The following is a 25,381-nucleotide window of genomic DNA, read 5'->3' on the forward strand; positions in this document are numbered from 1 at the left end:
CAACTGTTCCGATACTCCCGACACATATGGGATCACTACAGGTTTTCGCCTGGGCAGCGGTTGTCCTTCTCTCCTGGATCGGCTGGAGCTTTCTTTAGGTGCCTTCCCAGCTTTGACAAAAGTTTTGCTTCGTGTTTTCGTGTCCTCGTTGGCGTGTTTAGTGTAAAGACTGCAATCACCGCACGGGGGCGCTCGGGAGCGCATTTCACTGCGTTTGTTTTCCGCGTGGAAGAAGAAGCTCTAGTTGCTGCTGGCTCGGCGCGATTCGGAGACGTTTGTGGCGTGCTCTGTGCTTTTGGCGGCAGTAAACTGAGCCAGATCCGCGAGGTTCTGCTTAATTCGCTCCTTTCTGTCTCTGCGGAGCGTTTTGAGCCGCGCAGGCGCAATCTGTGTTACTTTCCGGACTGTTCTGGGAGCTTCCCGGGCCTCTCGCGCCAGGCAGCATGAGTTACGGCAGGCCTCCGCCGGACGTCGACGGCATGACTTCCCTCAAAGTGGACAATCTAACGTACCGGACCTCTCCCGAAGCCCTCCGCCGGGTGTTTGAGAAGTACGGCCGGGTGGGGGACGTCTACATCCCGCGAGACCGCTACACCAAGGAAAGCCGGGGCTTCGCGTTTGTTCGGTTCCACGACAAACGGGACGCCGAGGACGCGATGGACGCCATGGACGGCGCGCTGCTGGACGGGCGGGAGCTGCGGGTCCAGATGGCCCGGTACGGCAGACCCCCCGACTCCCATTACGGCGGAGGACGGCGAGGAGGAGGACCGAGCCGGAGGTACAGCGGACGGCGGAGCAGAAGGTAAGGAGAGGCCGGATCTCTGGTGTGCAGAGCGAGCGTGAGTGAATGTGGATCATTTACTTTCGCCACAACACTGTAATTAAGACTCCACCATTTATCAATGATTGCATTTAATTATCCAGAGATTTATGAGTTATTTGATTAAAATAAAGGCCGGAAGTTTTCTTCAGACCAGCTGATTGGAGGCTCAGAGCTAACCAGGAGAACCAGATGGATCCTGACTGTCAGCTCTGCTCACTTTAGCTCCAGCCCTGCAGCTCATGTTCTCCTCAATTCAGATCCAGCTGTTTTTTCTTTGACTGTAACTCAACCCACTGAATGTATCCAGCTGTTCCCCCAGCCCGAGACGCAGGAGACGGAGCAGATCCCGCAGCAGGAGCCGCACGCCTTCTCGAAGCCGGTCCCGCTACAGCAGATCCAGGTCCCGGTCCTACTCCAGGTCCAAGTCCCGCTCTCCCAGGACCAAGAAGACCAAGGCACGCTCTCCTTCCAGGTCTAGGTCCCGGTCCAGATCCAGATCCAGGTCCAGGTCCAGAAGCCGCACCCCTTCCTCCAAGAGAGGGTCCAGGTCGAGATCTAAAAGCCAGCCAAAGTCAGCAGCAGAAAATGGAAATGAAACCTCGTAGAGGTGAGTTTAAACGTTGGTGGCCATTTTATTAGATACACACATTTTTCCCTCAGATGATCAGCAGGGGATTTTTTTCCCCAGTCTAACAAAAGTTTCTAAACTTGTCAGTTAATAGAAGTTTTGTATTTAAAAAAACAAAATGTGGAATTCTCTCCTCCCCAAGCTGCGGTATCCTGTTTGCTAAAGAGGAGTTTGAGCTGAGGCAGAATGAGCAGGTACAAGGTGTGTGGCGAGCTGCAGCGACAGGGTGAAGGCAGTCAGTGTTGGTTTGGTGGTGTTGAGGTATGTGTGTCTGCTGTTCTGACTGCGCACAAAGGAGCGGCGGTTTGTGGCGCTCGAAGGGTTGCATCACTTCCTCTTAGCTCCACCTCATTTGAATTTGTGCACATTAGAAAGAGAAGGGTGACTTTACATGAGCTGGCCTCTCCAGGTGTATCTGGTGACTCTTGCTCTTATTTTGAAAGTTCGTGTGCTCATCCACACATTCAGGGGCTCGCTGGAGAGTCAGATGTTTGTACTTGACGGAGCGCATGCCCGCGCCTTCTGCAGTAGTATTCATGTTTTACTCCTGCGCAGATACTTCAAACACTTAAGCTGTGCAGTCGGTGCATGCTTGTGCTTGCACAATGAACTGCGCCACACTTGTGACCTGAACTTCATGACCATGCATAACAGAGCAATAATCGGCTCCCATGGACGCTCGTTAATCCGTCCATCCTCTCCTGTTGCTGGTAGTCCTCATCGTCCTCTGCAGCCTCAGAGAGCTCGATGACCTGAGCAGGAAGTCCTGCAGGGAAGTAAAATGAGATGGGAAGCACCAGAGCCAGCTGGTTCCAGCTGCCTGCAAGAAGGAGTAAAACCAGCTGCTGTGGTCCAAACCAGTCCAGAATATTCAGAGCTCATGCAGCTGAGCAACAACGACAGCGAGCTGGTCCACCAGCAGCTGCTGAACTTTCAAAATAAGAGCAAGGGCTTCCTCCACATGTGTGGTGTTGTGTTCTCAGATAAGCATAAAGTAACTAATCCTAAAATAAGTTGCCAAATATTTTTGTGTGATCACAGCCAGAGAGTAAAATGAGAGTTCGATTAACAGAAGGCGATCACGATCTCTGCTCCAGTGATCTCGACTTTACATGTAAATTTGCAAGTTTCTGATCAGCCTCCTATAAAATGCTTCTTTCTGTGTCAGCTGATACTTTCTTTAACTTTTATTCCTGACGTTTGTTTGATTCACAGTTTCGGTTAAAGACGTGTGACCTCCCAGACCGGCTCCCACGCAAGCACCAGAGTCCAGCTGTGAAAGGTTATTTTGTCTTCCGTGCTTTGGTTCATTTCCTGTTTTTTGCTGATTTATTGTGATTTTGTTTCCTTTTCATGTCCCGATTACAGTTTAAATGGTGGGTTCAGACCTGGATTTAAAAATGAAAGCTCATAAGATAAAATGTTCCACTGCTTTCATATTATCATCTCCTCTCTGGCCTGTATCACAAAGCCACATCTGGTGTCATAACTGCAATACAGTCACATGTGTGAACCTCAGTTTCTAATATTACTAAACCTTCTATAATAACACATCTGATGTTTTTAGTTGAGTTTGGACACAAAGGTCTGTCCTTTGTGTCCAAACTGTCCTTTATGATAACAGAAGACCTTATTTAAGCTTGAAATTAGCTGTAATCTCCCTTTGTGATACAGGCCCACAAAATAATGCTTAAAGGATAATTTATCTGTAGATCTTCTTGGGGGTGGTGGTACGTAAAAGTGTTTATACCTGAGCAGAGAAACACTGAGCTCCCTGCAGGCCCAGATTCAAACCCAGAGCTGCTGTCAGAGCCACCACAGTCCAGTGATCGCTCTTTAAATTAGCATCTGAATTCACTGTTAAAACACCAAAGACTCACAAAACTAAACAGATTAAAGTGTCCTGGTGTCCTGTGAGTTAAAATTCCAGTTTTTGTGAACGGAGCCTGGTGTAGTGTGGAAAGACGGCGCCCATTTCCACGACAAGCACAGCGTGTTTGGTTCGGCAGTTTCACTTCAATTCCAGAGATGGCTGTGTTCACAGCTGTATGTGGACTTAGTCTGCGTGGGGGTGTGGCCTGCTGTCATACGCAGCAGGTGACACCTCAGATGACCTCACCTTAAAGAAATGGAGTGATTTAAATCAGCAGAAAGAAAACAGTGAAGTCCATTACTGCGTTTCCTGGAAGCTGCAGCAGCTCCTGAGTGACACACAAACTCCTTTTTTTTTAAATTACTTAATGTTTTCTTTATTTTAACCTTTGTGTACAGCGCTTTGACTGCCTGTCTGCGAAAAGCGCTTAATAAATAAACCTTACCTTACTTATCAACAAAATCAACATTTATATTGATTAGACGGCTTTAATGAAAATACGAGTCACACACAAGTCATTTTAAATGTTCGAAAGGAAAGAACGGATCGGGAGCTTCTTCAGAAGCTGCAGGGAAGCTCAGGCCGTCCAGCGCTGCTCCTTAAATTCCCAAATCTCTGAAAAAGAGACGGAAATCGGCCTGAACCAAGCCAGAATTATACTTTAAGCATCCATTTGTTTTCTGTCGCACCTCCACCTGCTTTTCTTGTCTGATAAAGTGACATGAAACACTTTTACCCTGTAGAACTGTAGCTTTTTATTTTCAGTGTGTTTATTTAGCTTTTTAATTGAATTTCCGCATTTAAAAAAAACACAAACTTTACATTAGTGCAGCTCAGTGTTTGTTATTCCAACCTTTTCAGGACAGACGCACACTGACGCCTTTGTTCCTTTTTTAATGCTAACCCTGCTCGTGTGTTTCTTTGTGCACTAGGCGCAGTTGTGTAGCAGTTGAGTTTTGCTGGTTAGCTGTTAAGGTGGCGTGTTGCGCCGACGTGTCCGTGTTCTCCTGATTGGTCCTGTGACCGCGGCGCTAACGACTGCTTCAGTCTCAGCTTCTGTACAAAGACATGGTTTTTCTCTTGTACACAAATGTGACTTTCAATAAAGATTTGATGTTTTGTGTATAAAGCTGTCCTCTCATCATTCGGCTGTACGTGTGGTGTTTTTCACACAGGAATAATCCTCCATTTTAGTTTCCAAAGGAATCCAAACAAGTCAAAGTTATGGATGTGAGTTTCTGCACAGCAAAGATGAAGACTTGGATAAAACCTGCAAGACATTTTAAGTAACTATTGTAAGTGTGGTATTATGTCCCAGCATCTGTTCGGTATCCCAACAGTTGGGAAATTCCAGAGTTGTAGCAGCTGGAACATCACAAAACTAAAACTCTTAAATAGATGGGTTACTAATAAAGGAATAGGTAAGCCTAAAATGTTTTTTTTCTTTTCAACATGAATAATGCACTAACACAGCTCTATTATTGATGGATTCATTTACATCATCATAAATTGTTAAAATGGGATCAGTCCGGGCCGGGTAAATGACCACCTGCGGTGCGATTGGTCAGCAGGATGCTGGTAGAAACTACTGTTGGCTCAGGGCAAAGGAGAATATGCAGAAGAGGAAAAATGAATGAGTGGCACAGTAGGCCAATCCTCACCTCCTCCAGTCCACCTGCTCTGATGTGTCAGATGAGTGAGTGTTAGATCAAAGCACTGTAGGACTGTGTGTGATTGAGACCAATGTTCCCTCTAATTTTTCATGTGTCTGAGCAAACACACAAACTCCCTGAGCGTCCCTTGGACCACTGTGAGCGACATCAGACGTGTGCACTGTGGTCACGCCAGCACCTAATCCATCCAAATTACATGGTTTATTAAAATAATCAAATTACAGCATTTACATTTATGTTAGACTACTTTTAATTAACTGCTTTAGCCCACTTACAATGAAAATGTAAAAAAAATCTAGTCATTGACCTGTGTAGTATGTTAACACTATTGGAAGTAAAAATAACTTTGAACTCCAATTTCGAAAACACAACTTTCTTTTTTCTTTTTTTTTCTTTTTTTTTTTTCATAAAGCTCTGACTTGTATTATGAGTATGAGTCTGTAACTCTGTCTGCAAAATATAGTATATAATGACCAATGCTGGGCAATTCATTATATAGTTACTTTTTTGAAGAAGTAACTCAGTTTGGCAAACAAAGTTTTTTGCAGCTTTTTTTTTAATGCAGCCAAGGTGTTTTTTAAATAAACATTTCAAACTATTTACAGAACAATCAGCTGTTCTGCATCAAATCTGATGCCACACAAATTATTTGTGCCACTCCAAAAAATAATTTCTGTCCACTATGAGATAAAGGAGAACAACAGCCTGATACCTGCAGGCCTGACAACAGGAGATGTATCACTGCTGTAACACCTGTAACATTCAGCAGCCGCCTCATTGTTCTGACACACACAACAAAACTATTGACTACACTACACACTAACTACACACTAACTACACACTAACTACACAAGATTTGCGCTAAACGTCTCAAATCTCTCACGTCTCAGAACACCGCCGTCACTCCTAAAACTTCCCCCCGTTTCTTAACAACTAGATGCCACGTTGCCATATCATTTTTTGATTGGTCGACATGGTACTTTTTTGGACGAATAGGAAAGGGGGAGCGGGGGTTTTGTTTTTGCTCACAGGCTTTTGAGCGTTTTCCTTATAAAACGCCGTTTTCACCGTTTCTTCCCGCAGTAAATATAAACAACGATAGTATTCAGGAAGAAAACCAAACATTGCAGATATTTTTATCATAACTCTGGTTTTACGTGGCCGATCAACACAATTTAAAAACTGGTATAAAGTCCACACTTTTCCCGTCAGTTGTTCCGTCTGTCCTGCTCACATCTCCAATGGTTGGACACGTTGTCATTAACGTGGCTTCACTGCACATCAGCCACGCCGCTTTGCTCGCTAAAACACCGGTGTCGGCACATAAGGACGCTGTCATAGCCTGTCAACCACGTTGATTGGCTGCGTATATACGAATGTGAATCGCATTATTGGTTGGACTATAGGATAAGCTGGCATCGTTCTAATCCCATACAGGAGCAGCCAGTCACTTACTAACACTGCAAAACAGAATTGTTGAAGTATTAATTCTAATTTCAATTCAGGTTAGATTTTTTTTTGTGCGCAACGCAGATTTTCTGTGCGCAGAGACCGTGCCAGCAGTGCGCAATTGCGCACCTGCGCAGCTTAGAGGGAACATTGATTGAGACGTGTGGTAGTTTGAGGACTCAAACTGAGTAGAAATGTGCTCTGTAAGTACCAGTAAATGTACCATTTACAAAGGAAGAGGAGCGGGGGGATGGCATGTTAGAAGGCAGCAGTGTGCGGGTGAGAGCAGGAATGTAGGAAATAAATGGTAAATGGCCTGTATTTGTATAGCGCTTTAACTAGCCCCGCCTAAGGACCCTAAAGCGCTTTACATACCCAGTCATCCACCCATACATTCACACACTGGTGGAGGCAAGCTACAGTTGTAGCCACAGCTGCCCTGGGGCAGACTGACAGAAGCGAGGCTGCCATATCGTGCCATCGGCCCTTCTGGCCAACACCAGTAGGCGGTAGGTGAAGTGTCTTGCCCAAGGACACAACGACCGAGACTGTCCGAGCCGGGGCTCGGACAGTCTTCTGATTACAAGGTGGACTCCAAACTCTTGAGCCACGATCGGTAATATGAGCGGTAAAGGAAGAAAGCTGGCTGAGAAACCCCAAATGTCTGCAGGGACGGGTCAGGCGGAGGCCTCTGCAGAGAGGTCAGAGGTTGTGTGCACAGCAACGAGCGAGTCACATCACGAGTGCACAGCCTCTTCATGATCACCACCTCTAATGCTTAGACGTGTTTGGGATGCAGAAACGTCAAAGGTGTCAACATACACTGAGATCTCACACTCAGTGCACCTCTGACCTGGAGCCTTCAACTGCTTTGGTTTGTGCTGATGTGGTCTTTGTGTTTATTAAAATGGCAAAACCGGCCCTTCTACTGCAAAGTCCCGGTGATGTCTCTGGCAGTTATTTTAGCTTCGTATGCAAATCAAAGACATTGCATTTTTACTATCACTGGGGCATAAAGCCTAAATTACAGATTTATAATTCATATATTATTATTATTTGACTCCTGTTGAATTTAAAAGTGCTCAAAAAGGTTACGCTGCTGACTTGTATTATGGAACTTACACATTTACCTCCTTGTTACTATGATAACGATGACATGTCGGCCACCACGGTGAAGTTTTATGTTTGTATTGATTAAACTTTTTGTTTTGTTCGTACGTGTTATATATTGTGTGTGTTGTGCTGTTTTTGTATTTTATGGGATAATGTTGGAAAAAGTGGCTGAAGTTGCTAACACGTGACTCCACAGTGATCTAAACTTAACCAATCAGCTGTTTGACTTCGCTCACCAAGATGCTTCAGCGTGAAGGGGTGAACTGTTCTGCTTCTGGGTTTCTTGGCACAACAAACATCGTATAGAAAAAGGGAAGATGGAGAAAAACAGTCTCCACGACAGGAATCTGAAGCTGATCCATCCACTGAGCTTCAGCAGGAAACACAGGATGAAACTGTTTTAGGAATTCTGTAGGAAGACATTAAACAGTCTGTGGGAGAGTGGAGGGATCAGCAAAGATGCCTGAAAGTTCATGAACGATGACTAGAAAAGACTCGGAGCTCTTAAGCATTTAAAGATGGCAGCCATGGAGGCGGGTTACTGACTTTTAGATATCTTCTCCTTTTTGTGAAAAATAAAATTTGAATTTCAGTGTAGTTTAAGTAAAACAAGAGAAAAGGCATAGACGGAGGGTCAAAAAGTATTACATTTACAAATTCACAAACTTGAATACCTGAGAATCCAATCCAATAAACCTCCAACAGAGAACATTCAGAGTGCTGCTTTCTTCTCAATAAACATAATTTACACATTAAGAATGACTTGATCGGGTCATTCACGGCACAGTAAACAGCCTGTGACGTACGTAACAAGGTCTATCAACCCTGCAAAGTGAAGACATGTAGTCAAAAAAAGTTTACAATTTAAATGCCACCAATTTACGTAATTTCCTTGGGGATTAATAAAGTCTTCTGATTCTGATTCAATGAAACAATTCAGCACAATCACTTGCTGACTAATTCATCGTCAGTAAAAGAATGTACTCAGTAAGTTTGATTGTGAAGCAGTTTTTTTTTTATAAGGTCTTAAAGGTGTTTTGTTTCAATGGGGGCGTGTCTCAGAACTGATAGAACTGATCATGTGACTCATGTAGATAAGAAGTCACAAGATTTCATCAGCACTTTAACCTGATCAGTGTCTGAACGGTGAGCAGAGAGTCTGTGGAATACAAACACATGTATGATTATGGTTTAATTGTTTATTTAGTTTATTATTTACCTTCATTTCACTGGAAGTTCCACTCATTAAAAAGACTGTCATGTGAAATGTCTGTTGAGGGCCCAAGTGCAACATACAGAACACAGGAGGAATTTAAAACATGCATTTGATAAAAGTCAGGATCAAACAGGACCAGAGCACAGTAGGAGATAGAAATGCGCTGGGACACTCTGAGGACGGAGATACAGTAGTCGGATTTATCCAGTCATACAGAAAAAGACAACAATGGACAGAGTGAAAGAAACAACATATATGAACGTTACAACCAACCAAATGAGACCGAGCTGATGTAGGTTTTGTTTAAGTTCACTTCCCACCCCTGTGTCGAGTAGATTTCCCAACTCTTAAGTGCACCTTATGTTATCCTTTATTTATTTATTTTTAAATTAACAAATTATAATCAGAATTTTAATGAATGAATAATAAAGAAACTAAAACGTGAAATAATCTAAGAAATGTAATTCTATTTTTTAACCATGACAATAAGATACAAAACGTTTCTGATTAAATGAAATCGACCAAGTCACAACATATATGAGAGACCCATTAAAGTTTTCAGAACTCAAAACCGTAAAAAATCATTTTATTTATTAAGCTAAACTGAAAAAAAGAGACTGGCCATCTCTTGGATTTATATAAGCATCTTGGGTGTATTCAACACAACTGCTTCATGTTTTAAAGTTAAGTGAGTTAATTTAACTCAATTGTTTAAGTTGCTGCCAAAGCAAAACATCTGTGTACAACCAATGTCCACTTTTGAATTATATATATATATCTGTGTGTGTCTGTGTATATACATTTTTTAATACAATTATATGTTTATTTGTAATTTTCCAGCTGCCAATTTGACTCAATTCTAACGACATGACGTCACCTTTCCGGTAAAGTTGAGAAAGAGTTCTGGGCGTGGCTCCCTGCGACGTGCCGTTCTAACGTCAAAGACGTGCTTACGCCGGTTTCGGGGCGGAGCTATAAAGGGTTGTTTTCCAGCAGTGCCAACCTTACGCGATCTCCATTTTGTGAAAGCTGCCGAGGCTGAGCCGTGTGTCGTCCCCAAGAACCCCAGAAGACACGAACAAAAGAGTCTAAAGCAGCCGACGGCCCGCTAGCTGACCAAGTTATTATCCGAAAGGAAAGCAAATCTTATCGTATGTCCGCTATCCAGAACCTCCAAACTTTTGGTGAGTGGTTTTTAATCGAAGAGAGCAGCGGCGGAGGGTGGGGGAAGGGCGAGAGCTAACGGGGCTAACGTCCAGCTTCAGCTTGAGGCCGAGGCTTATTTCCTGTGGCGTAGTTTCATTTACTTGCTTTTTACGTAACCAATTCAATCAAAATAAAGCGTGAAACTGGAGCAGATAAATTGGAAGTGTCTGCCCGGATGTGGTAACTTTGTGGAAAAACGCTGTTTAGCCGTTTAGCGGCCTTGCTAACGTCAAAACGGCCGCCATTAGGCCCAAAAGCCGCTTCGAGCTACATATTTGTTTTCTTAGAAACCTTTGCCGCTTTTGTCTTGAGTTTATTTACTGATGGCGTTCAAATATCGGATAAATGCCTCGGGTGTGATATACCGCGGGCTCGGTGGTGCCGCTAAAGTCACCCTGCCATGACTCTGCTGTTATTTGGCAATGGCTAAAAGATTGCTAGCCCGACCTGCTGCATCTGCGCAGCTCTTCATTTGAAATATGACCCCCGAGTGGTAAACACGGGCAGGATTTGGCAGTAGGACAGCCAATCTGTATGTAAATCAGTGAGACATTGTTGTCAGACAATCCGGGTGAGCTGCCGGCCTTATCTGTGTTTATATTTCCATTGTGTTCTGCTCTTTCCAGACCCCTTTGCTGATGCAACTAAGGGTGATGACCGCCTCCCAGCCGGGACAGAGGACTACATCCACATAAGAATCCAACAGCGGAACGGCAGGAAGACCCTCACCACTGTCCAGGGCATCTCCGCTGACTATGACAAGAAGAAGCTAGTCAAGGCCTTTAAGAAGGTACAGCCACAGCGCTGCTTTGCTCTGAGTTTGGAGAGGGTTCTGGTTCTTGCTGCTGCAGCGTTTTTGCTGATTGACATGATTTTATCTCCACAGAAATTTGCCTGCAATGGGACAGTGATTGAGCACCCAGAGTATGGTGAAGTGATCCAGCTTCAGGGAGACCAGCGCAAGAATATCTGCCAGTTCCTCATTGAGGTAGGTGTTCATCCAGATGTTGCCCCTGATGTTTGTTCTCAAAGTTGCCGAGTGTAATTGGATCCCTTTGTTTGTCCTCTGTAGATCGACTTGGCCAAGGAAGAGCAGCTCAAAGTCCACGGCTTCTAGGAGCTGCTCTCGACCCATCCCCTCTCTCCTCAAAGGCCATTAAACTCCCCACCCTCCATCTCTACCCCCTCCTATGTGCTGCTGTTGCTCTTCCTCCCCCCTCCCCTCTTTGCAATCCCACCAGCTCCTGTTAGCTAACACGTGAATTACCTCTGAAACAAACATGGGACTCTGTAACACCACCGCCCCCCTACAACACCAGGGGGCAGGCTCGCTCTCACAAAGACACACCACTGCAGCTCCACACAACATCAGGGATGAGTGGTGATGACCCTCCCACACACTTCCACCTCCTCGTCCCTTTTGTTTATTTCCTTTTAAAATTTTTCTTTTAGGTCTCGTGCCACAGTACGGAGGCACAGTCTCATGTAACGTTTTTGTTTTGTACTCTTAAGGTGTTTCAATAAAACAATGAGTCTCCATATTTTGGAGTCGAGTGGTGTCATGGGGAACGGGGTGGGGGCTGGGTGTGCAGGAGGGTCCCAGTATTTGCAGGTCAGAGGAGGTGCTGAGGTTGTCTGTTAAAAGCAGAAAGGGGTTTCTGTAGTTGGCCAGCTCCAGATCTTTATCTTCTCTCATCCCGCCTCATGAGTTGCCATTGTTTACATCCATCTGAGCAGAGAGCATTTAAGTGACCAGCTTCACCACCATCCAGCAGATTTGGGCTTCTTGTTGGGTGTGTTTTCTTCTCTTTGCCAATCCAAGTATCACACTTTGACTGAAGCGAGGCCTGTAAGGAAGGTGGAGTCTGTTCACTGTGATCAGGTGGCAGAGTTACACCAGGGTGGGAAATTGAGTCAAAGCTGGTTTCGTTCCTTTTGGGATTCATTAGCGAGGGTTTCCTGCTCTGGTCCTCGACCAGCTTTCTGGTTCGGTCCCACAGCAAATTTGGTACTGAACCTGTGGTTTATGGACACTTGAATCTATTAATTTCCTGCAATGCAATAATTTATAAACAAGTTCAGATGTAGTGATGCTGAAATAATGGTTTAAAACGAACACAAAGCCATGGCCAGGTCGCACTGTGCTACTGTGATGGAGAGTCTGTTTTGCAAGTTCCACATTTGGTTCAATAAAATTTCTGCAGTTGATAAGCCTGTCCTGTGTGGGTGCTTTTACTTCAGTTTGCAGCAGATTTGAGCTCTGAGGTGGAGAACACAAATCTGTGGACATGTTTAATGTGTAAAATACTGAGGATATGCTACTTTGGTACTTTATTTCTGTAACTCCACAGCTGTTTAAAGTAGACTCGTGTCAAAGTATTTAATAAAAACAAGCATATTTCCTAGTGATGGGTAGATGAGGCCTCGTGAAGCGTTTCAGCACATGTATCGATACTGTGTCGACACAGTGTTGCTGTTGTGCTCCATACTGACACCTGCTGGACCTTAAATATCATTGCAGGCAACTTACTTGAGACCCACAACAGACACTGATTCAATCACCTAGTCATCCTTGTATACTCTGTAGGTATTGTACTTTCCATGGAATCATTTTATATCTTTTACGTTTCAAATATTGTAGACATATTTAAAATATATTGTGAATGATATTAAGGGGAAAATTAAAATGAAAGTATTGTGAATGTAATATTACCCATTTAAATGTAATTGACTCAGTTTATTATAAATTTCTATTCAGAAAAATAACTTTATCCAATGTTTTTGCATTCAGTCTGTTGCATTTTTTTGACACCATTTCCCCAGCTTTGGAAAACGCACGCTCACAGGGCACAGATGAAGCTGGGGTACACAAACTGTAACGCCAGGTGGGAAAGGTTCGGATAAGATGTTTTCCTCTTCCCTCAGTACGTTAAAGGATCCTCTGATCTTGGAATGTTTCTCTCCACCAAGTAGCTCTGGACCTCAATGATGGAGTCCGCTGTTGCATTGTTGGTTTGTCTGCCAACTTCTTCATCGAGCCGCTGCTACAGGTTTTCTGAAATAATAAAACATGCATGGCCGTTTTAGTTTTTGTCGTCTACTCCAAATTAGTAGACATTAGCATCAAAATAAATGTACGAATAAGCTGATAATACTGAACTTGCCTCAACAGGTAACTGCTCTGATGAAGGGTGTGGCTGTGGCTCAGATGTTGTGCCGCAATTACTGCAGCACACTCCATTTTCAGGCGATTGACTGCCTCACTACACTTGGAGGAACTACGGAATCCGAGTGTTTTAAATCTGGGGTCTAAAAGTGTTGATAGGGTCAACACACTTAATGACTCCAGATTAGAAGCAGTGTCTGTGACACGACGCCTCAGTTGGTCATGGAGATGGGTGGCTGCTTGTCTGTGTAGATGTAAAGAGTTCCGCTCAAGTGCACAATATAGCATTTTCATCATCATCATCACCTTTGATCCTGAAACTGTCCTCTCCTCAGACAACTCCACTGTGGCCTGATGGAAAGGGGCCAGCACAGGAAGTGCTTCCCTTACGATGTTACACTCATCAGCTGTAAGTGGACTTAAATATGTTGGAAGAGAAGCAACAGATACCCAAACTGGTTCTTTCTCATCATGTCGCCGTGACAGCATCTGATATGTGCTGTTCCAACATGTTGGTACCTCGTTGACAAGTTTCAAGACGGGCCATCCCACCTGATGCTGCACTTGAGCAAGCTTTTCGTTGGCTGTAGTGCTGGATCTGAAGAATGATACGATTTGTCTACATTTGTCTCTTATGGATGAAAGTTCAGGGATTTGATCACATGATTTCTTGACTAATAAATTGAGTTTGTGTGCAATGCAAACTGAATGTCACATTTGGAGAGTTCTTGTTGCTGCAATCATGTTTGGTGCTGCATTGGTCACAAGACACCTTACCTTATTTGTGATGGCCCAGTCATCCATCATGCCCGTTTTAAATTGGGCCAAATTGTCTGCAGTGTGACTTTGTGGAAAGTGTTTCACACCCAACACAGATGTACACAACTGCATATTCTCATTAATGTAGTGACAGGTAAGAGACAAGTAAGCCTCCATGTTCAAAGAGGTGCACATGTCAGCTGTTATACTCACTGCCACAGCTTGCTGTACTTCACTGGTCCGAGTTCCTCCGCATGTTTGTTTGCTATCAATTCCTTGATGGTCTGAAGATGAAACAAAATTAAATCAGTATGCAGCACTTAACATCAGCTACCTGATGAAACATCGTCTATACAAACCTTTCTGGTTGGCAAAACGTATGGGCCTGAACCAGCTCCCTGAACCCCTCACTCTCCACAATAGGGGTTGGCAGTCCTTTATAATAAAATTCAGGACTGCCTGGTCCAGAACAATCTTCCTAGATACTTGATTTCAAAATAATAGAACACATATTAATTAAAAAAATTATGATAAAGCTGTTCAATGTCTATAAAGGCCTACCTGTGTTCATTCTCGGTGTGTTTGTCTTCTCATTTTCATGTTTGGCTCTGTAATGCCTAAACATTGAGTAGGAGCTTTTGTTTGTGTAAGAAAGCTCTGCAGAACAGATGCGACATTTAACCTGCATAAAATGAAATAAATAATTTGCACTGCAAGTCACATTGCTGTTTTTCCTATTCTGATAGATTACACTGAAACAAAGGCAGACAAACAGTTACCTTATTTGCAGTTAAAAGATCGAAATGATCCCACACAGCAGAAACATTTCTTTTTCTTTCAGGCTTCATTTTGTTATGGAGAGATGTGTATTTTTTTAAATCTTTGTGAGAGTAATTTAGTTTTTTTTGGTGGCGACTCATTCTGTTGACAGATGAGGATACTTTTAAACACAGTTTGGCAGCAGCTGTATCAATCACGTGACTTTTTCTTAAAGCAACACACGCACTGATAGAGGTTTCGCTTTGTGAGCTTGATCCATGCACTGGTGCATCAGTGTTGCTGGACCCATCACTAATATTTGCATCTACTGCAAATAAGCAAAATACAGACCAATGCAGCTGGTCTGAACTCCAAATCATCTACAACTGAGCTCAAAAACTGGCATGTAAGTCAAGATGTGGTATAGCAACACCTGCAACTAAATATGGGAAATTCTGCAACCAAAGTATTCACTGAAACAACAGCAACACCGAAACCACTGTCACTGCAACTGAATGTGGCAAAATCTGCAGCAATGAAACCAGTTGATGCAACTTAGACAGCACCTGCCACTGAATGCAGGAAATTTTGCAGGTACAACCAAACCAACTATTAAAACTGCAGCAACACCCGCAACTAACCAAATACTACTGCAACTGCAATTACAGCAACACTTTCATCTAGTCCCGGCGGCTTCACAGACCTGTAACACAACAGCAACATCTGCAACTACATGTCCAATGCATGTTCACTACAGGAACATGAGAAGTTCTGCAAAAGTAGCAGCGTCTCCAATCAGATCAGAAGCAACTAAAAAATGTACTAAGGCAACATGTTTAGCTTGACATAGAGACTTCAACATGTGCAGCGAAATGCAAAGTTGCTACAATTACACCAACTATTGCCTGTACACTGACACCTGCAACTAAACACAAAGGCTGTGTTATTGTAGAAAAAAGGCTCTAATTTAAGCTCGAAGGGTCAAATTTCATGGAAACGATTGTTTTTGTTTGAAAATGACTCAAAGTGGTTCAAATATGTGAATTTCCTACTTGCACTTGAAAAGTGAGGCGCTGCAGTCCCCTGGCAAAGGAACATTGGTTTAGTTGAGTTTTTAAAAATCATCAGTAGCCGCTTATAATTTTACATATGAAATATTATTGGAATATTTGGTCACATTTAACTTTTAAAAAAAATTGTATAAAGAAACAAATACATGGCAGTAGAAGAAAATCAAATCTTTCGATTGAAACGACAGTGCCTGAATAAAACAGTGAACGTCTCCGGGCTACAAACGGCCTGTAAAGGCTGACTGTTTTGTCCCGAACAGGCTTCCCTCTGTCTCCATGGTAACGCACCGGTTTGAACGACAGCAGCGGGAGGATGCGGAGGTGAGTTATCTGTCTCTGTGCCGCTCACCTGTTTAAGCTGCTTCATCTCCAGATTAATGATCTGTGACAGCTGTGAACATAAAACCATTCATCACAATTCAATTTTTAATAAGTAAATGACAGGTAGAAAATGACAGCATTGTGGAGGTAAACACAGATGACATGAGAGCTCTTGATTAACACTCCTCGTTTATTACTCATCACCACACAACTGAATACTTTCCCCTCCAAAACACAGCAACAACACTTCCTGAGAACTGGGTGTGAGTGGAGCCCTCCAGTGGTCCACCACACATGCCCCCCCGAACACCCAGTAGGGTCATCCCCTAGTCCAGAACCCTCGCTTTAATCAAACGTCCAGAACGGCTGAACCGGGGAGGTGGAGAGCTGGCTGAGGGGAAACGAGCCCCAGGACCAGGCTGGCATGTGCGGTCAGGAAAAGCTGAAGATAGCTCGGGCCCCGCCAGGTGAGGGGCACTCCCAGAGGAAGAAGCAGGGTTGTCCAGTCCAGTGGAAGGCGGGCGGCCACGGCGGGGGGCCTGAGCCGGCACCACCTGATCATCCAGAAGCACATGTGCCGGTTTAAGTCTGTCAATAGAAACAGCCTCCTGCCAACCCCCAAAGTCCAAAAGGAAATGCTTCTGGCTCGGTTGAATAACCCTAAAGGGGCCGTCATACAGTGGACGCAGCGGAGGCCTATGAGTGTCATGCCTGACGAAAACAAACTGTGAAGAGTCCAACGACCTCGGAACAAAGGTGTCGGGCAGACAATGGTGCACTTGGCCAGGAAGAGAAAACGAGTCTCTTGGGGGACGGAGAGACAGCACAGAGGGAGCGAAGCACGGGGGTGGGCTCTCGGGAGCTCGAGCGCCACAGCAAACGCAGCTGCAGCCGGAGGCAGAGAGCTGGCGGCTGCTGATGCATCCAGAGTGGAGTCGGTGCCACCATCGGACTGCAGCATGTTCGAGTCAGGGGTCACCAATATGGAGGTAAACACAGACGACATGAGAGCTCTCGATTAACACTCCTCGTTTATTACTCATCACCACACAACTGAATACTTTTCCCTCCAAAACACAACACTTCCTGAGAACTGGGTGTGAGTGGAGCCCTCCAGTGGTCCACCACAGCATTAAATATTAAAGAAACTGAGTGTAAAATAAAGTTCCACTTCTTGCTGTGTCACATGGACGCCCAGGTGCTCCTGCTCCTCCAACAGATCCACGCCCTGTCGCAGGTCGTCCTCTTCCTTCTGAAGTCAGCCACCATCTCTCTGTCAGCTGTAGCAGTAGAGATGATCCCTCCCTCACTCTTCTTCTTCTCCTTCCACCTGCTCCCTTTAGAGGTCACCACAGCAGATCATCTGCCTCCACCTCCTCCTATCCCAGCATCCTCCTCTGTCACACCGACCCTCTGTATGTCCTCCTTCACTACACTCTGAGGTCTTCCTCTTCTCCCCCTGCCTGGCACTTCCATCTTCATCATTCCCCCTCCCTCCTCTGCACATGCTCAGACCATCTCAGCCTCTCTGACTCCATCATGCTCACTCCCAGTGAGCATCTGAGCATCTTCATCTCGGCCTACACAATCTCTAAACCATCACAGGAGGACTTACTGCCATCTTTAAACCTTCCCTTTCCCTCTTGCTGCTTGCCTTCTGTCGCAGATCACTTCTGACACTCGTATCGACTCTCAATCTAAAACGACAGGCTGAAGCCTTTCAGGTGTGTAAAACAGGCAGGTGTCATAATTCCTCTGATGGTGTAAAATTAACAAAAGGTCTGTGGCTGCACCACACCGCTCCAGAGAATCATCCACTGGTGCTCCGTACTCCTCCAGCTGCTCATCACCGATGCATCCAACTGTGTAGTCAGAGTTTAAGCTGCATCTCTGCGGTTCATAAAAGAAGCTGGCACGGCAATACTGAGATCCAAAACTATGCTCCTCTTACAGTCATGACACGCCGAGGCTGCAGCTGTCAGCAGCTGTTTGTTGGTCAGTCACTGCTCTTAGTTTATCCACAGGAAACACGTTTATGTATGCAGGTCTCACTCTGCACATGCATGCATCTGCCAGGAGGGGGTGCTAAAAGATCTGTTTTCACACTGCTCGCAGTTTGTGTCATTTCCCTGAGGTCCACAGGACAAACAGTCTGTCAGCTTTTAAATTTTTCCCAACATTTAGAAACATTTTCACATTTTTAGTAACATTTTCACAACAATCAAATAAAATGTTAAGACAAGCACAAAATCAGACCTGCTCTTTATTTTTTTTATGTTAGGTGTCGTGATGATGTTGTGATAAGTGTAATTTGAATCTTCTTTCTCTTCTCTCCTTTGGTCACCTGCTGCTTTTGAGACTGTATGCTTCTGAGTTTTATTTATTTACTAGAAATAATAAATAATGTTCAGCTTTGATGATGTAATAAGTTAGCACTGCTGCCTGGGTTTGAATCCACCATCTGGCTGGAGCCTTTCTATATAAACCTCTGTGACATTTACACCAGGATAAAGAAATAATAATATTATGAAGTGGTTACTGAAATCACGATAATGAGAAGAAGAATCAGAGAAAGAGCTTGCATCCATGTGCTAATTAGAACATCGTCAGTAATTAACTGTATTGTATCGTAACCAGGCGAGCAACATGGCGAGCGCTTGGTGTGTGTTCTGCTGACAAAGACAGTTCAGTTCAAACTGCAGCTCTCATTTCAAATCCACAGACATGTTCATCTCAACAAAAGAAAGAAAAAACAACAAAAACAAAGGTTATTTGAATTTCTTTTATGCTTCAAATCAGTGAAAGAGGAATGATCATTGCCGCTGTGTTCCCGAGATCCCCAAAATATATTTCTTTAACTCCAACCAATAAATATTAGAGGCGATTTTATGAAAGCAAACTGATTCAGTCCTGTGGGCACATAACTGAGGTGTAGATATCCTACTGATCTGTTCAGCTTCAGAAAAGCATCTGTTGGGGCACATTTTCATGTTCAGTGCAAGTTTTAAGGAATTCTTCATTTTTCCGCCCATAAACCAAAGTCCAGCCTGAACCTCGGGCTCAAGGTAGTCGTCCTTCAGAGGTACAGAAACACATTTAGTTCTTTTAAAGTGGACTCGTGCTTTTTCTTAAACGTGTGCAGTTTTTCATAATGAGGCCGGCGTAAGAACAAAGCCTCACTGACCTCTGCTCAGAATGAACACAACCTGTGGTGGGATAACCTTTGTTGTCATACTGGAGTTGGAAATAAAACAGGACGCGTTTGTGTGGTTCAGGGAGATAGTGAAACTTTTCTTACTCTTTAACACTAACACAGAATCCAGACTCACCCAATATCACAGTGGGTGAGTCTGGCAAAAGTCAGAAATGTGTTCCACAGTGAACCTGAGCAGTTTTCATTGTAAACAGTATAAAAAAAAAAAGGTCCAAAAACCAAAACTAGCCATCACCTATGGCTCCCTGATTGGATACTGGCACCGCCATGCTCCCTGGTAAAGTCTTAAAGTCAAAGCTTGTTCACATTCATCTGTGTCCATCACATCATGTGAATCAAGTTTGAGTTCTCTAAAGGCAGAGTTGGAGACAAAAGGCGAGGCTGAGGAGATGGAAGAGGACAAAGACGAAGGAGTGAGCAGTACGACCCTCGCTGCTGTCAAACACACTATTTGAGTCTGTTGTGGTGGCCGTGGTGGTGGTGTAGGTACTGCTGGTAGTGGTGGTGTTGTTGGTGGTGTTGGAGGGAGGAGACAAGAGTGTCCCCAGTGTCTTCGTCAGGAAGGTATCAAAGGAGCTCACTCTGGTGAAGGTCATAACCTGAGTTTCTCGTCTTCTCCTGGCAGAGGGGCTCGGAGCTGTTAACACGACCGCCTGGAACCAAGAACCGTCCTGCTTACACATCAGCGGGCCGCCAGAATCACCCTGAACAGACAGAAAGCATCAGTTATTATTTTCCTGTGACTCAAAGGAAGAGTTTGATACACCTTTATTGGAGACATTTTTTTTAATGAAACAAAAAAGCTAAAAATGTGAACGAGATCACAAATACACTTTAGCCTTGTTTTTGCTTTTATAGTATTTTCTCATAGATTTAAAATTCAGAATGATTTGGTTGCCATGTCATTCTCATAAAGAGGAAAGTTATAAAAGCTTGAAAATAAAACAAGATACAGAGGGACTCTTTTAAATCACAATTAAAATGCTCTAAAGCATGCCAGCATACAGGCCGGTGACAATGTGACTTTAACAGACACCAGCTTTGCTCTAACTGGCCTGTAATGAAGACTGAAAATTCAAAGCTGAAACCTCTTACATGATTCGAAGATTGTAAGCAGATTGATGAACTATCCAAATTCATCATGTGACTGTGATAAGCACCTCAGTCCAAGGTCCAGAATAAACATGTCAGCAGACAGTGTGTTATAAGAAGAAGAATCCAGTCATTTACCTGCTGCAGTGCAAACACGTCTGTACAGATGCTCCCACTGGATGATGAGTTCCCACAGTTTACCACCGAGGTCTGAAACTGCTGCATAACTTCCTCAGCTAACATTATGAAAGATAAGAAAATCCTGATGTTTGACTAAAGAAACTGTAAGTGCAGTGGTCCACATGTGTAATCTGAGAGATGGACTGGTGCAGAGTCTGGGCAGAACTCTGTCAGCCTTCATGTTGGTGACTCACCTCCTCCTCTTCCAGGACTCCAACCGGCCGCCCAGCACGCCAAGCCCTCGGCGAAGGTTCTCCCGCTGTCCAAGCAGATGGGCTGGATGTAGTCGGTCAGGGTGGGCTGGGCAGATAGACGGAGGATGGCTATGTTGGTCCCGGTCGTGTTGCTCAGAGTGATATTTGTCACATTCAGCGTCACCTCAAACGGGTTGGATCCATTTAGCGTCAGACGCCCCAACACGACAGTCCACTCGGACGCTACAGGGGAGCTGTGGGAGGAACGAAGTACCCAAACATAATCTTCATCAGCTTCAAACAAGATCTACGCCTTTACACTCAACTTCATGGGACCCAAGTTTTACAGACTTGAACCTGGTGACATGCAGCCCTGGGTCATATTAAAGAGTTAAATATTTAACTAGACAAACTCCATGGAGAGCAGAGCAGCATCCATGACGACAGGTGTGACATTAGATCGGGAACAGGGCTGGAGGTGGATTGCATTGTGGCTTGCAGATCCACAGTAACCACTGTCAAAACAATTCACTTCAATTTTATTTATACAGCGCAAATTCACAACAGTCACCTCAAGGTAGACCCTAATACACAGGTGTTATCCATGTCTCCCAGGTTGCAGTTAGAATTTTTGTTGATTAAATTGTGCAAACTTCAACCTCAGCCCCAACTAACCTTGAGAAACAGTCGGCATGGCTCAGTACAGAGTCCAAGGCCACTAGAGTCCCACCGCACACGTGACTTCCATGTTTCTGTAAGCCTGCCATCCATGGCCATGAACCAGCTACCGCCACTGAGGTTCCGCCCGAAATGTGAGAACTCCTTGGTGCTTGTCCACAGACTACTGCTGAGGAGAAAACCAGAAAATTAAAAACAAAAAACTTGGACCAAATAAACCCATCAGTTCCAAGTAATTTAGACTAGAGTAAAAGTTAGATTATTATCTTTAACCTCCTAAGACCCGAACTCTTCCACAGCATGCAATTTTAATTTCTCTTTGATATTTGGGCACATTGGGGCCTGATGAATGTAAAAACAAAGAATTACCAGATTTTTTTTTTTTTTTTTACCTTATTTTTGATTTTAAGAAAAATAAGAGCCACAAGTGAGGATATTCATTTAAAATTTTGATAGAACAGTAGCAGTATAATGTCCCTGTAAGTGGGTATCAGGCCCTTGTAAAGCAAAATTCAGTATTTTGGTCTAAATAACCCAAAATGTGATGTCCACATATGTGGACGGCAGGTCCTAGGAGGTTAAAAAAGTGTTGCCATGATAGATACTTACGCTGAGGAGTGGTTGGAAGCAGGGTGGTTGTTGTAGTGGTGAGGGTGGTTGTGGCAGAGATTGTGATTGTTGTAGCAGTGTTTGTGATGTTGGCTTGCATATTTGTGTCACGTTTGGGGTTATTAGCGTTTACATTTGCTCTAGTGGTAGTTTTAGGGGTGGTGATGGGAAGGGTGGTGGTAGTTTTAGGGGTGGTGGTTGGAGGGATGGTGGTAGTTTTAGAGGTGGTAGTTGGAGGGGTAGTGGTGGTTGTAGGGGTGGTGGTAGTTTTAGGGGTGGTAGTTGGAGGGGTAGTGGTGGTTGTAGGGGTGGTGGTTGTAGGGGTGGTGGTAGTTTTAGGGGTGGTAGTTGGAGGGGTAGTGGTGGTTGGAGGGGTGGTGGTTGGACGGGTTGTGGTTGTAGGGGTGGTGGTAGTTTTAGGGGTGGTAGTTGGAGGGGTAGTGGTGGTTGGAGCGGTTGTGGTAGTTTTAGGGGTGGTAGTTGGAGGGGTAGTGGTGGTTGGAGGGGTGGTGGTTGGAGGGGTTGTGGTAGTTTTAGGGGTGGTAGTTGGAGGGGTAGTGGTGATTGGAAGGGTGGTGGTTGGAGGGGTTGTGGTTGGCTGGGTGGTGGTTGTAGCGGTGGTGGTAGTTTTAGGGGTGGTAGTTGGAGGGGTAGTGGTGGTTGAAGGAGTGGTGGTTGGAGGGGTTGTGGTTTTAGGGGTGGTGAATTGAGGGGAGGTGATAGTTGTAGGGGTAGTAGTTGGAGGGGTGGTGGTAGTTTTAGGGGTCGTAGTTGGAGGGGTAGTGGTGGTTGGAGGGGTTGTGGTTGCAGGGGCTGTATTGCAGTTTTGTGTGGTGGTGATTATTGTAGTGGTGGGGGTTCTAGGGGTAGTGGTGGTTGGAGGGGTTGTGGTTGTTGTCGTAGTTTTAGGGGTGGTGGTTGTAGGGTTAGTGGTGGTTGGTGGGGTTGTGTTTGCAGGGGCTGTGTTGCAGTTTTGTGTGGTGGTGGTTATTGTAGGGGTGGTAGTTGTAGGGGTAGTGGTGGTTGGAGGGGTGGTAGTGGTGGTTGGTGGGGTTGTGGTTGGAGGGGCTGTGTTGCAGTTTTGTGTGGTGGTGGTTATTGTAGGGGTGGTGGTTTTAGGGGTGGTGGTGGTTGGAGGGGTTATGGTTGTAGGGCTGGTGGTTGGAGGGGTAGTGGTGGTTGGTGGGGTTGTGGTTGGAGGGGCTGTGTTGCAGTTTTGTGTGGTGGTGGTTATTGTAGGGGTGGTGGTTTTAAGGGTGGTGGTGGTTGGAGGGGTTATGGTTGTAGGGCTGGTGGTTGGAGGGTAGTGGTGGTTGGTGGGGCAGTGGTTGGGCGGCTGTGTTGCAGTTTTGTGTGGTGGTGGTTATTGTAGGGTTGGTGGTTTTAGGGGTAGTGGTGGTTGGAGGGGTTATGGTTGTAGGGGTGGTGGATGGAGGGGTAGTGGTGGTTGGTGGGGTTGTGGTTGGAGGGGCTGTGTTGCAGTTTTGTGTGGTGGTGGTTATTGTAGGGGTGGTAGTTGGAGGGGTGGTGGTGGTTGTAGGGGTCGTGGTAGTTTTAGGGGTGGTGGTTGGAGGCGTGGTGGTGGTTGGAGGGGTGGTGGTTGTAGGGGTGGTGGTTGTAGGGGTAGTGGTGATTGGTAGGGTTGTGGTTGCAGGGGCTGTGTTGCAGTTTTGTGTGGTGGTGGTTATTGTAGGGGTGGTAGTTGGAGGGGTAGTGGTGATTGGACGGGTGGTGGTGGTTGTAGTGGTCGTGGTAGTTTTAGGGGTGGTGGTTGGAGGGGTGGTGGTGGTTGTAGGGGTGGTGGTAGTTTTAGGGGTGGTGGTTGGAGGGGTTGTGGTTGTAGGGGTGGTGGTTGTAGGGGTAGTGGCGGTTGGAGGGGTGGTCGTGGTTGTAGGGGTCGTGGTAGTTTTAGGGGTGGTGGTTGGAGGGGTTGTGGTAGTTTTAAGGGTGGAAGTTGGAGGGGTAGTGGTGGTTGGAGGGGTTGTGGTTGGCTGGGTGGTGGTAGTTTTAGGGGTGGTAGTTGGAGGGGTAGTGGTGGTTGGAGGTGTGGTGCTTGTTGTAGTGGTTTGGGTGGTCGTGGCAGAGATTGTGATTGTTGTAGCAGTATTTGTGATTTTGGTTTGCATATTTGTGTCACGTTTGGGGTTATTAGGGTTTGTATTTGCTAAAGTGGTAGTTTTACGTGTGGTGGATGGAGGGGTGGTGGTAGTTTTTGGGGTCATGGTTGTAGGGGTGGTGGTAGTTTTAGTGGTGGTTGTGATTGTAGGCGCTTTGGTGGTTTTAGTGGTGGTAGTTGTAGGGGTTGTGGTTGGTGGGGTGGTGGTAGTTTTAGGGGTCGTAGTTGGAGGGGTAGTGGTGGTTGTAGGTGTTGTGGTTGTAGGGATGGTGGTTGGAGGGGTAGTGGTGGTTGTAGGGGTTGTGTTTGTAGGGGTGGTGGTTGGCACTGGTGGCAGTCCTGTGCAGGTAACACTGAAGTCACTGTTGGTCCCAGTGGACGTGAACGTCATGAAGCCCGGCTGGTTGGAGGAGATCTGACTGTTGATCCAGGTCTGGTACTGGGATACTCTGGTGTAGACTCCTGGAAGATTCGGCCTGGCACAACCGGTCCCAAAACTGACGATTCCTGCCTGAACCCAGCGGCGGTTCTGCTTGCTCACCATTGGACCTCCTGAATCTCCCTTTGAGAGCAGAAACATTTACTGTTAGCTGACGACAAGAAAGTGTAGAAGGTGAAAATGTGCCAAACACAGGTAACAACAATCACCTGACAGGAGTCCTTTCCTCCTGCACTTAACCCGGCACAGATCATGTTGTCAGTGATTTCTCCCACTCCATAGTTACAGTTACACTGCCTGTTTCCCACCACGGGAACCTGCACCTCCATCAGATTGGGTGAAGGAAGGGACACTGAAGGTGAAAAAGTATAAAGCAGAAAAAGTAGATTAGATGAAGATTCTCCTTCATCTGATACCAGGATTATCGTGTGGCCGTAATTCCTTCTGTATCAAAATATTTTTCGTATCTAGTCATATTTTAACACTGGGGTATGACGCTTTGGCTGTGAAATGGAGAAACAACGCCAGTGTTCACATGGTGAGACAAAAATTGGAAAGATTATAACCTGAAGTTGGCACAAAAATGAGGTGAGTGGTCAGGTTGGATGCACTCCTTTTGCAGGCCTGTTGACTGCAGTGGCTAGTTTTATCTTGAACATTCTTGAAAGAGTAGCTCTCAAACAGCTAACAGATCAACAGCAGAGGAATGGCTTATTTGAAGGTTTCTATCACAGTTCCGGATCATTTTGACCCAGCATTTTCAGTTTCTTGTGCTTTGGTATTATTCTATATGATTTATGTTC

The 25,381-nt window shown here is 45.1% G+C and overlaps 3 protein-coding genes across 9 annotated transcripts in view; 2 read left to right on the forward strand and 1 right to left on the reverse strand.

Moving 5' to 3' along the window:
* srsf2b (serine and arginine rich splicing factor 2b) lies at positions 1-4,453 on the forward strand. 7 transcript variants are annotated; one of them, XR_005612852.1, is made up of 5 exons: positions 1-802; positions 1,131-1,430; positions 1,594-1,712; positions 2,667-2,733; positions 4,257-4,453. XR_005612852.1 is itself a non-coding variant. In XM_031753046.2 (3 exons), exons 1-2 carry the CDS (start codon positions 444-446, stop codon positions 1,426-1,428), a joined length of 645 nt encoding a protein of 214 aa, XP_031608906.1. In that variant the 5' UTR covers positions 2-443; the 3' UTR covers positions 1,429-1,430; positions 2,667-4,453. The 7 variants fall into 7 exon arrangements, 2 of the variants coding, with proteins under 2 accessions (XP_031608906.1, XP_031608905.1); XR_005612851.1 differs by having other exon boundaries at positions 1,594-1,652; XR_005612850.1 differs by having other exon boundaries at positions 2,667-4,453.
* A 5,308-nt stretch (positions 4,454-9,761) lies between these two features.
* On the forward strand, positions 9,762-12,189 carry eif1 (eukaryotic translation initiation factor 1). Its single transcript, XM_031753049.2, has 4 exons — positions 9,762-9,959; positions 10,608-10,771; positions 10,868-10,969; positions 11,054-12,189. Exons 1-4 carry the CDS (start codon positions 9,929-9,931, stop codon positions 11,096-11,098), a joined length of 342 nt encoding a protein of 113 aa, XP_031608909.1. The 5' UTR covers positions 9,762-9,928; the 3' UTR covers positions 11,099-12,189.
* A 7,374-nt stretch (positions 12,190-19,563) lies between these two features.
* LOC116330643 (transmembrane protease serine 9-like) overlaps positions 19,564-25,381 on the reverse strand; it is a 58,709-nt gene continuing 52,891 nt past the window's right edge. The window contains exons 5-10 of the mRNA XM_039611013.1: positions 24,788-24,930; positions 24,409-24,701; positions 21,412-21,579; positions 20,737-20,990; positions 20,501-20,598; positions 19,564-19,974 (exon numbers count right to left, since the gene is read on the reverse strand). Coding sequence (XP_039466947.1) covers positions 19,621-19,974; positions 20,501-20,598; positions 20,737-20,990; positions 21,412-21,579; positions 24,409-24,701; positions 24,788-24,930 — 1,310 coding nt within the window. The 3' untranslated portion in view covers positions 19,564-19,620. The remainder of the gene's footprint in view (positions 19,975-20,500; positions 20,599-20,736; positions 20,991-21,411; positions 21,580-24,408; positions 24,702-24,787; positions 24,931-25,381) is intronic.

The sequence above is a fragment of the Oreochromis aureus genome, linkage group 4 (assembly GCF_013358895.1).
Source record: "Oreochromis aureus strain Israel breed Guangdong linkage group 4, ZZ_aureus, whole genome shotgun sequence".
NCBI lineage: Eukaryota > Metazoa > Chordata > Actinopteri > Cichliformes > Cichlidae > Oreochromis > Oreochromis aureus.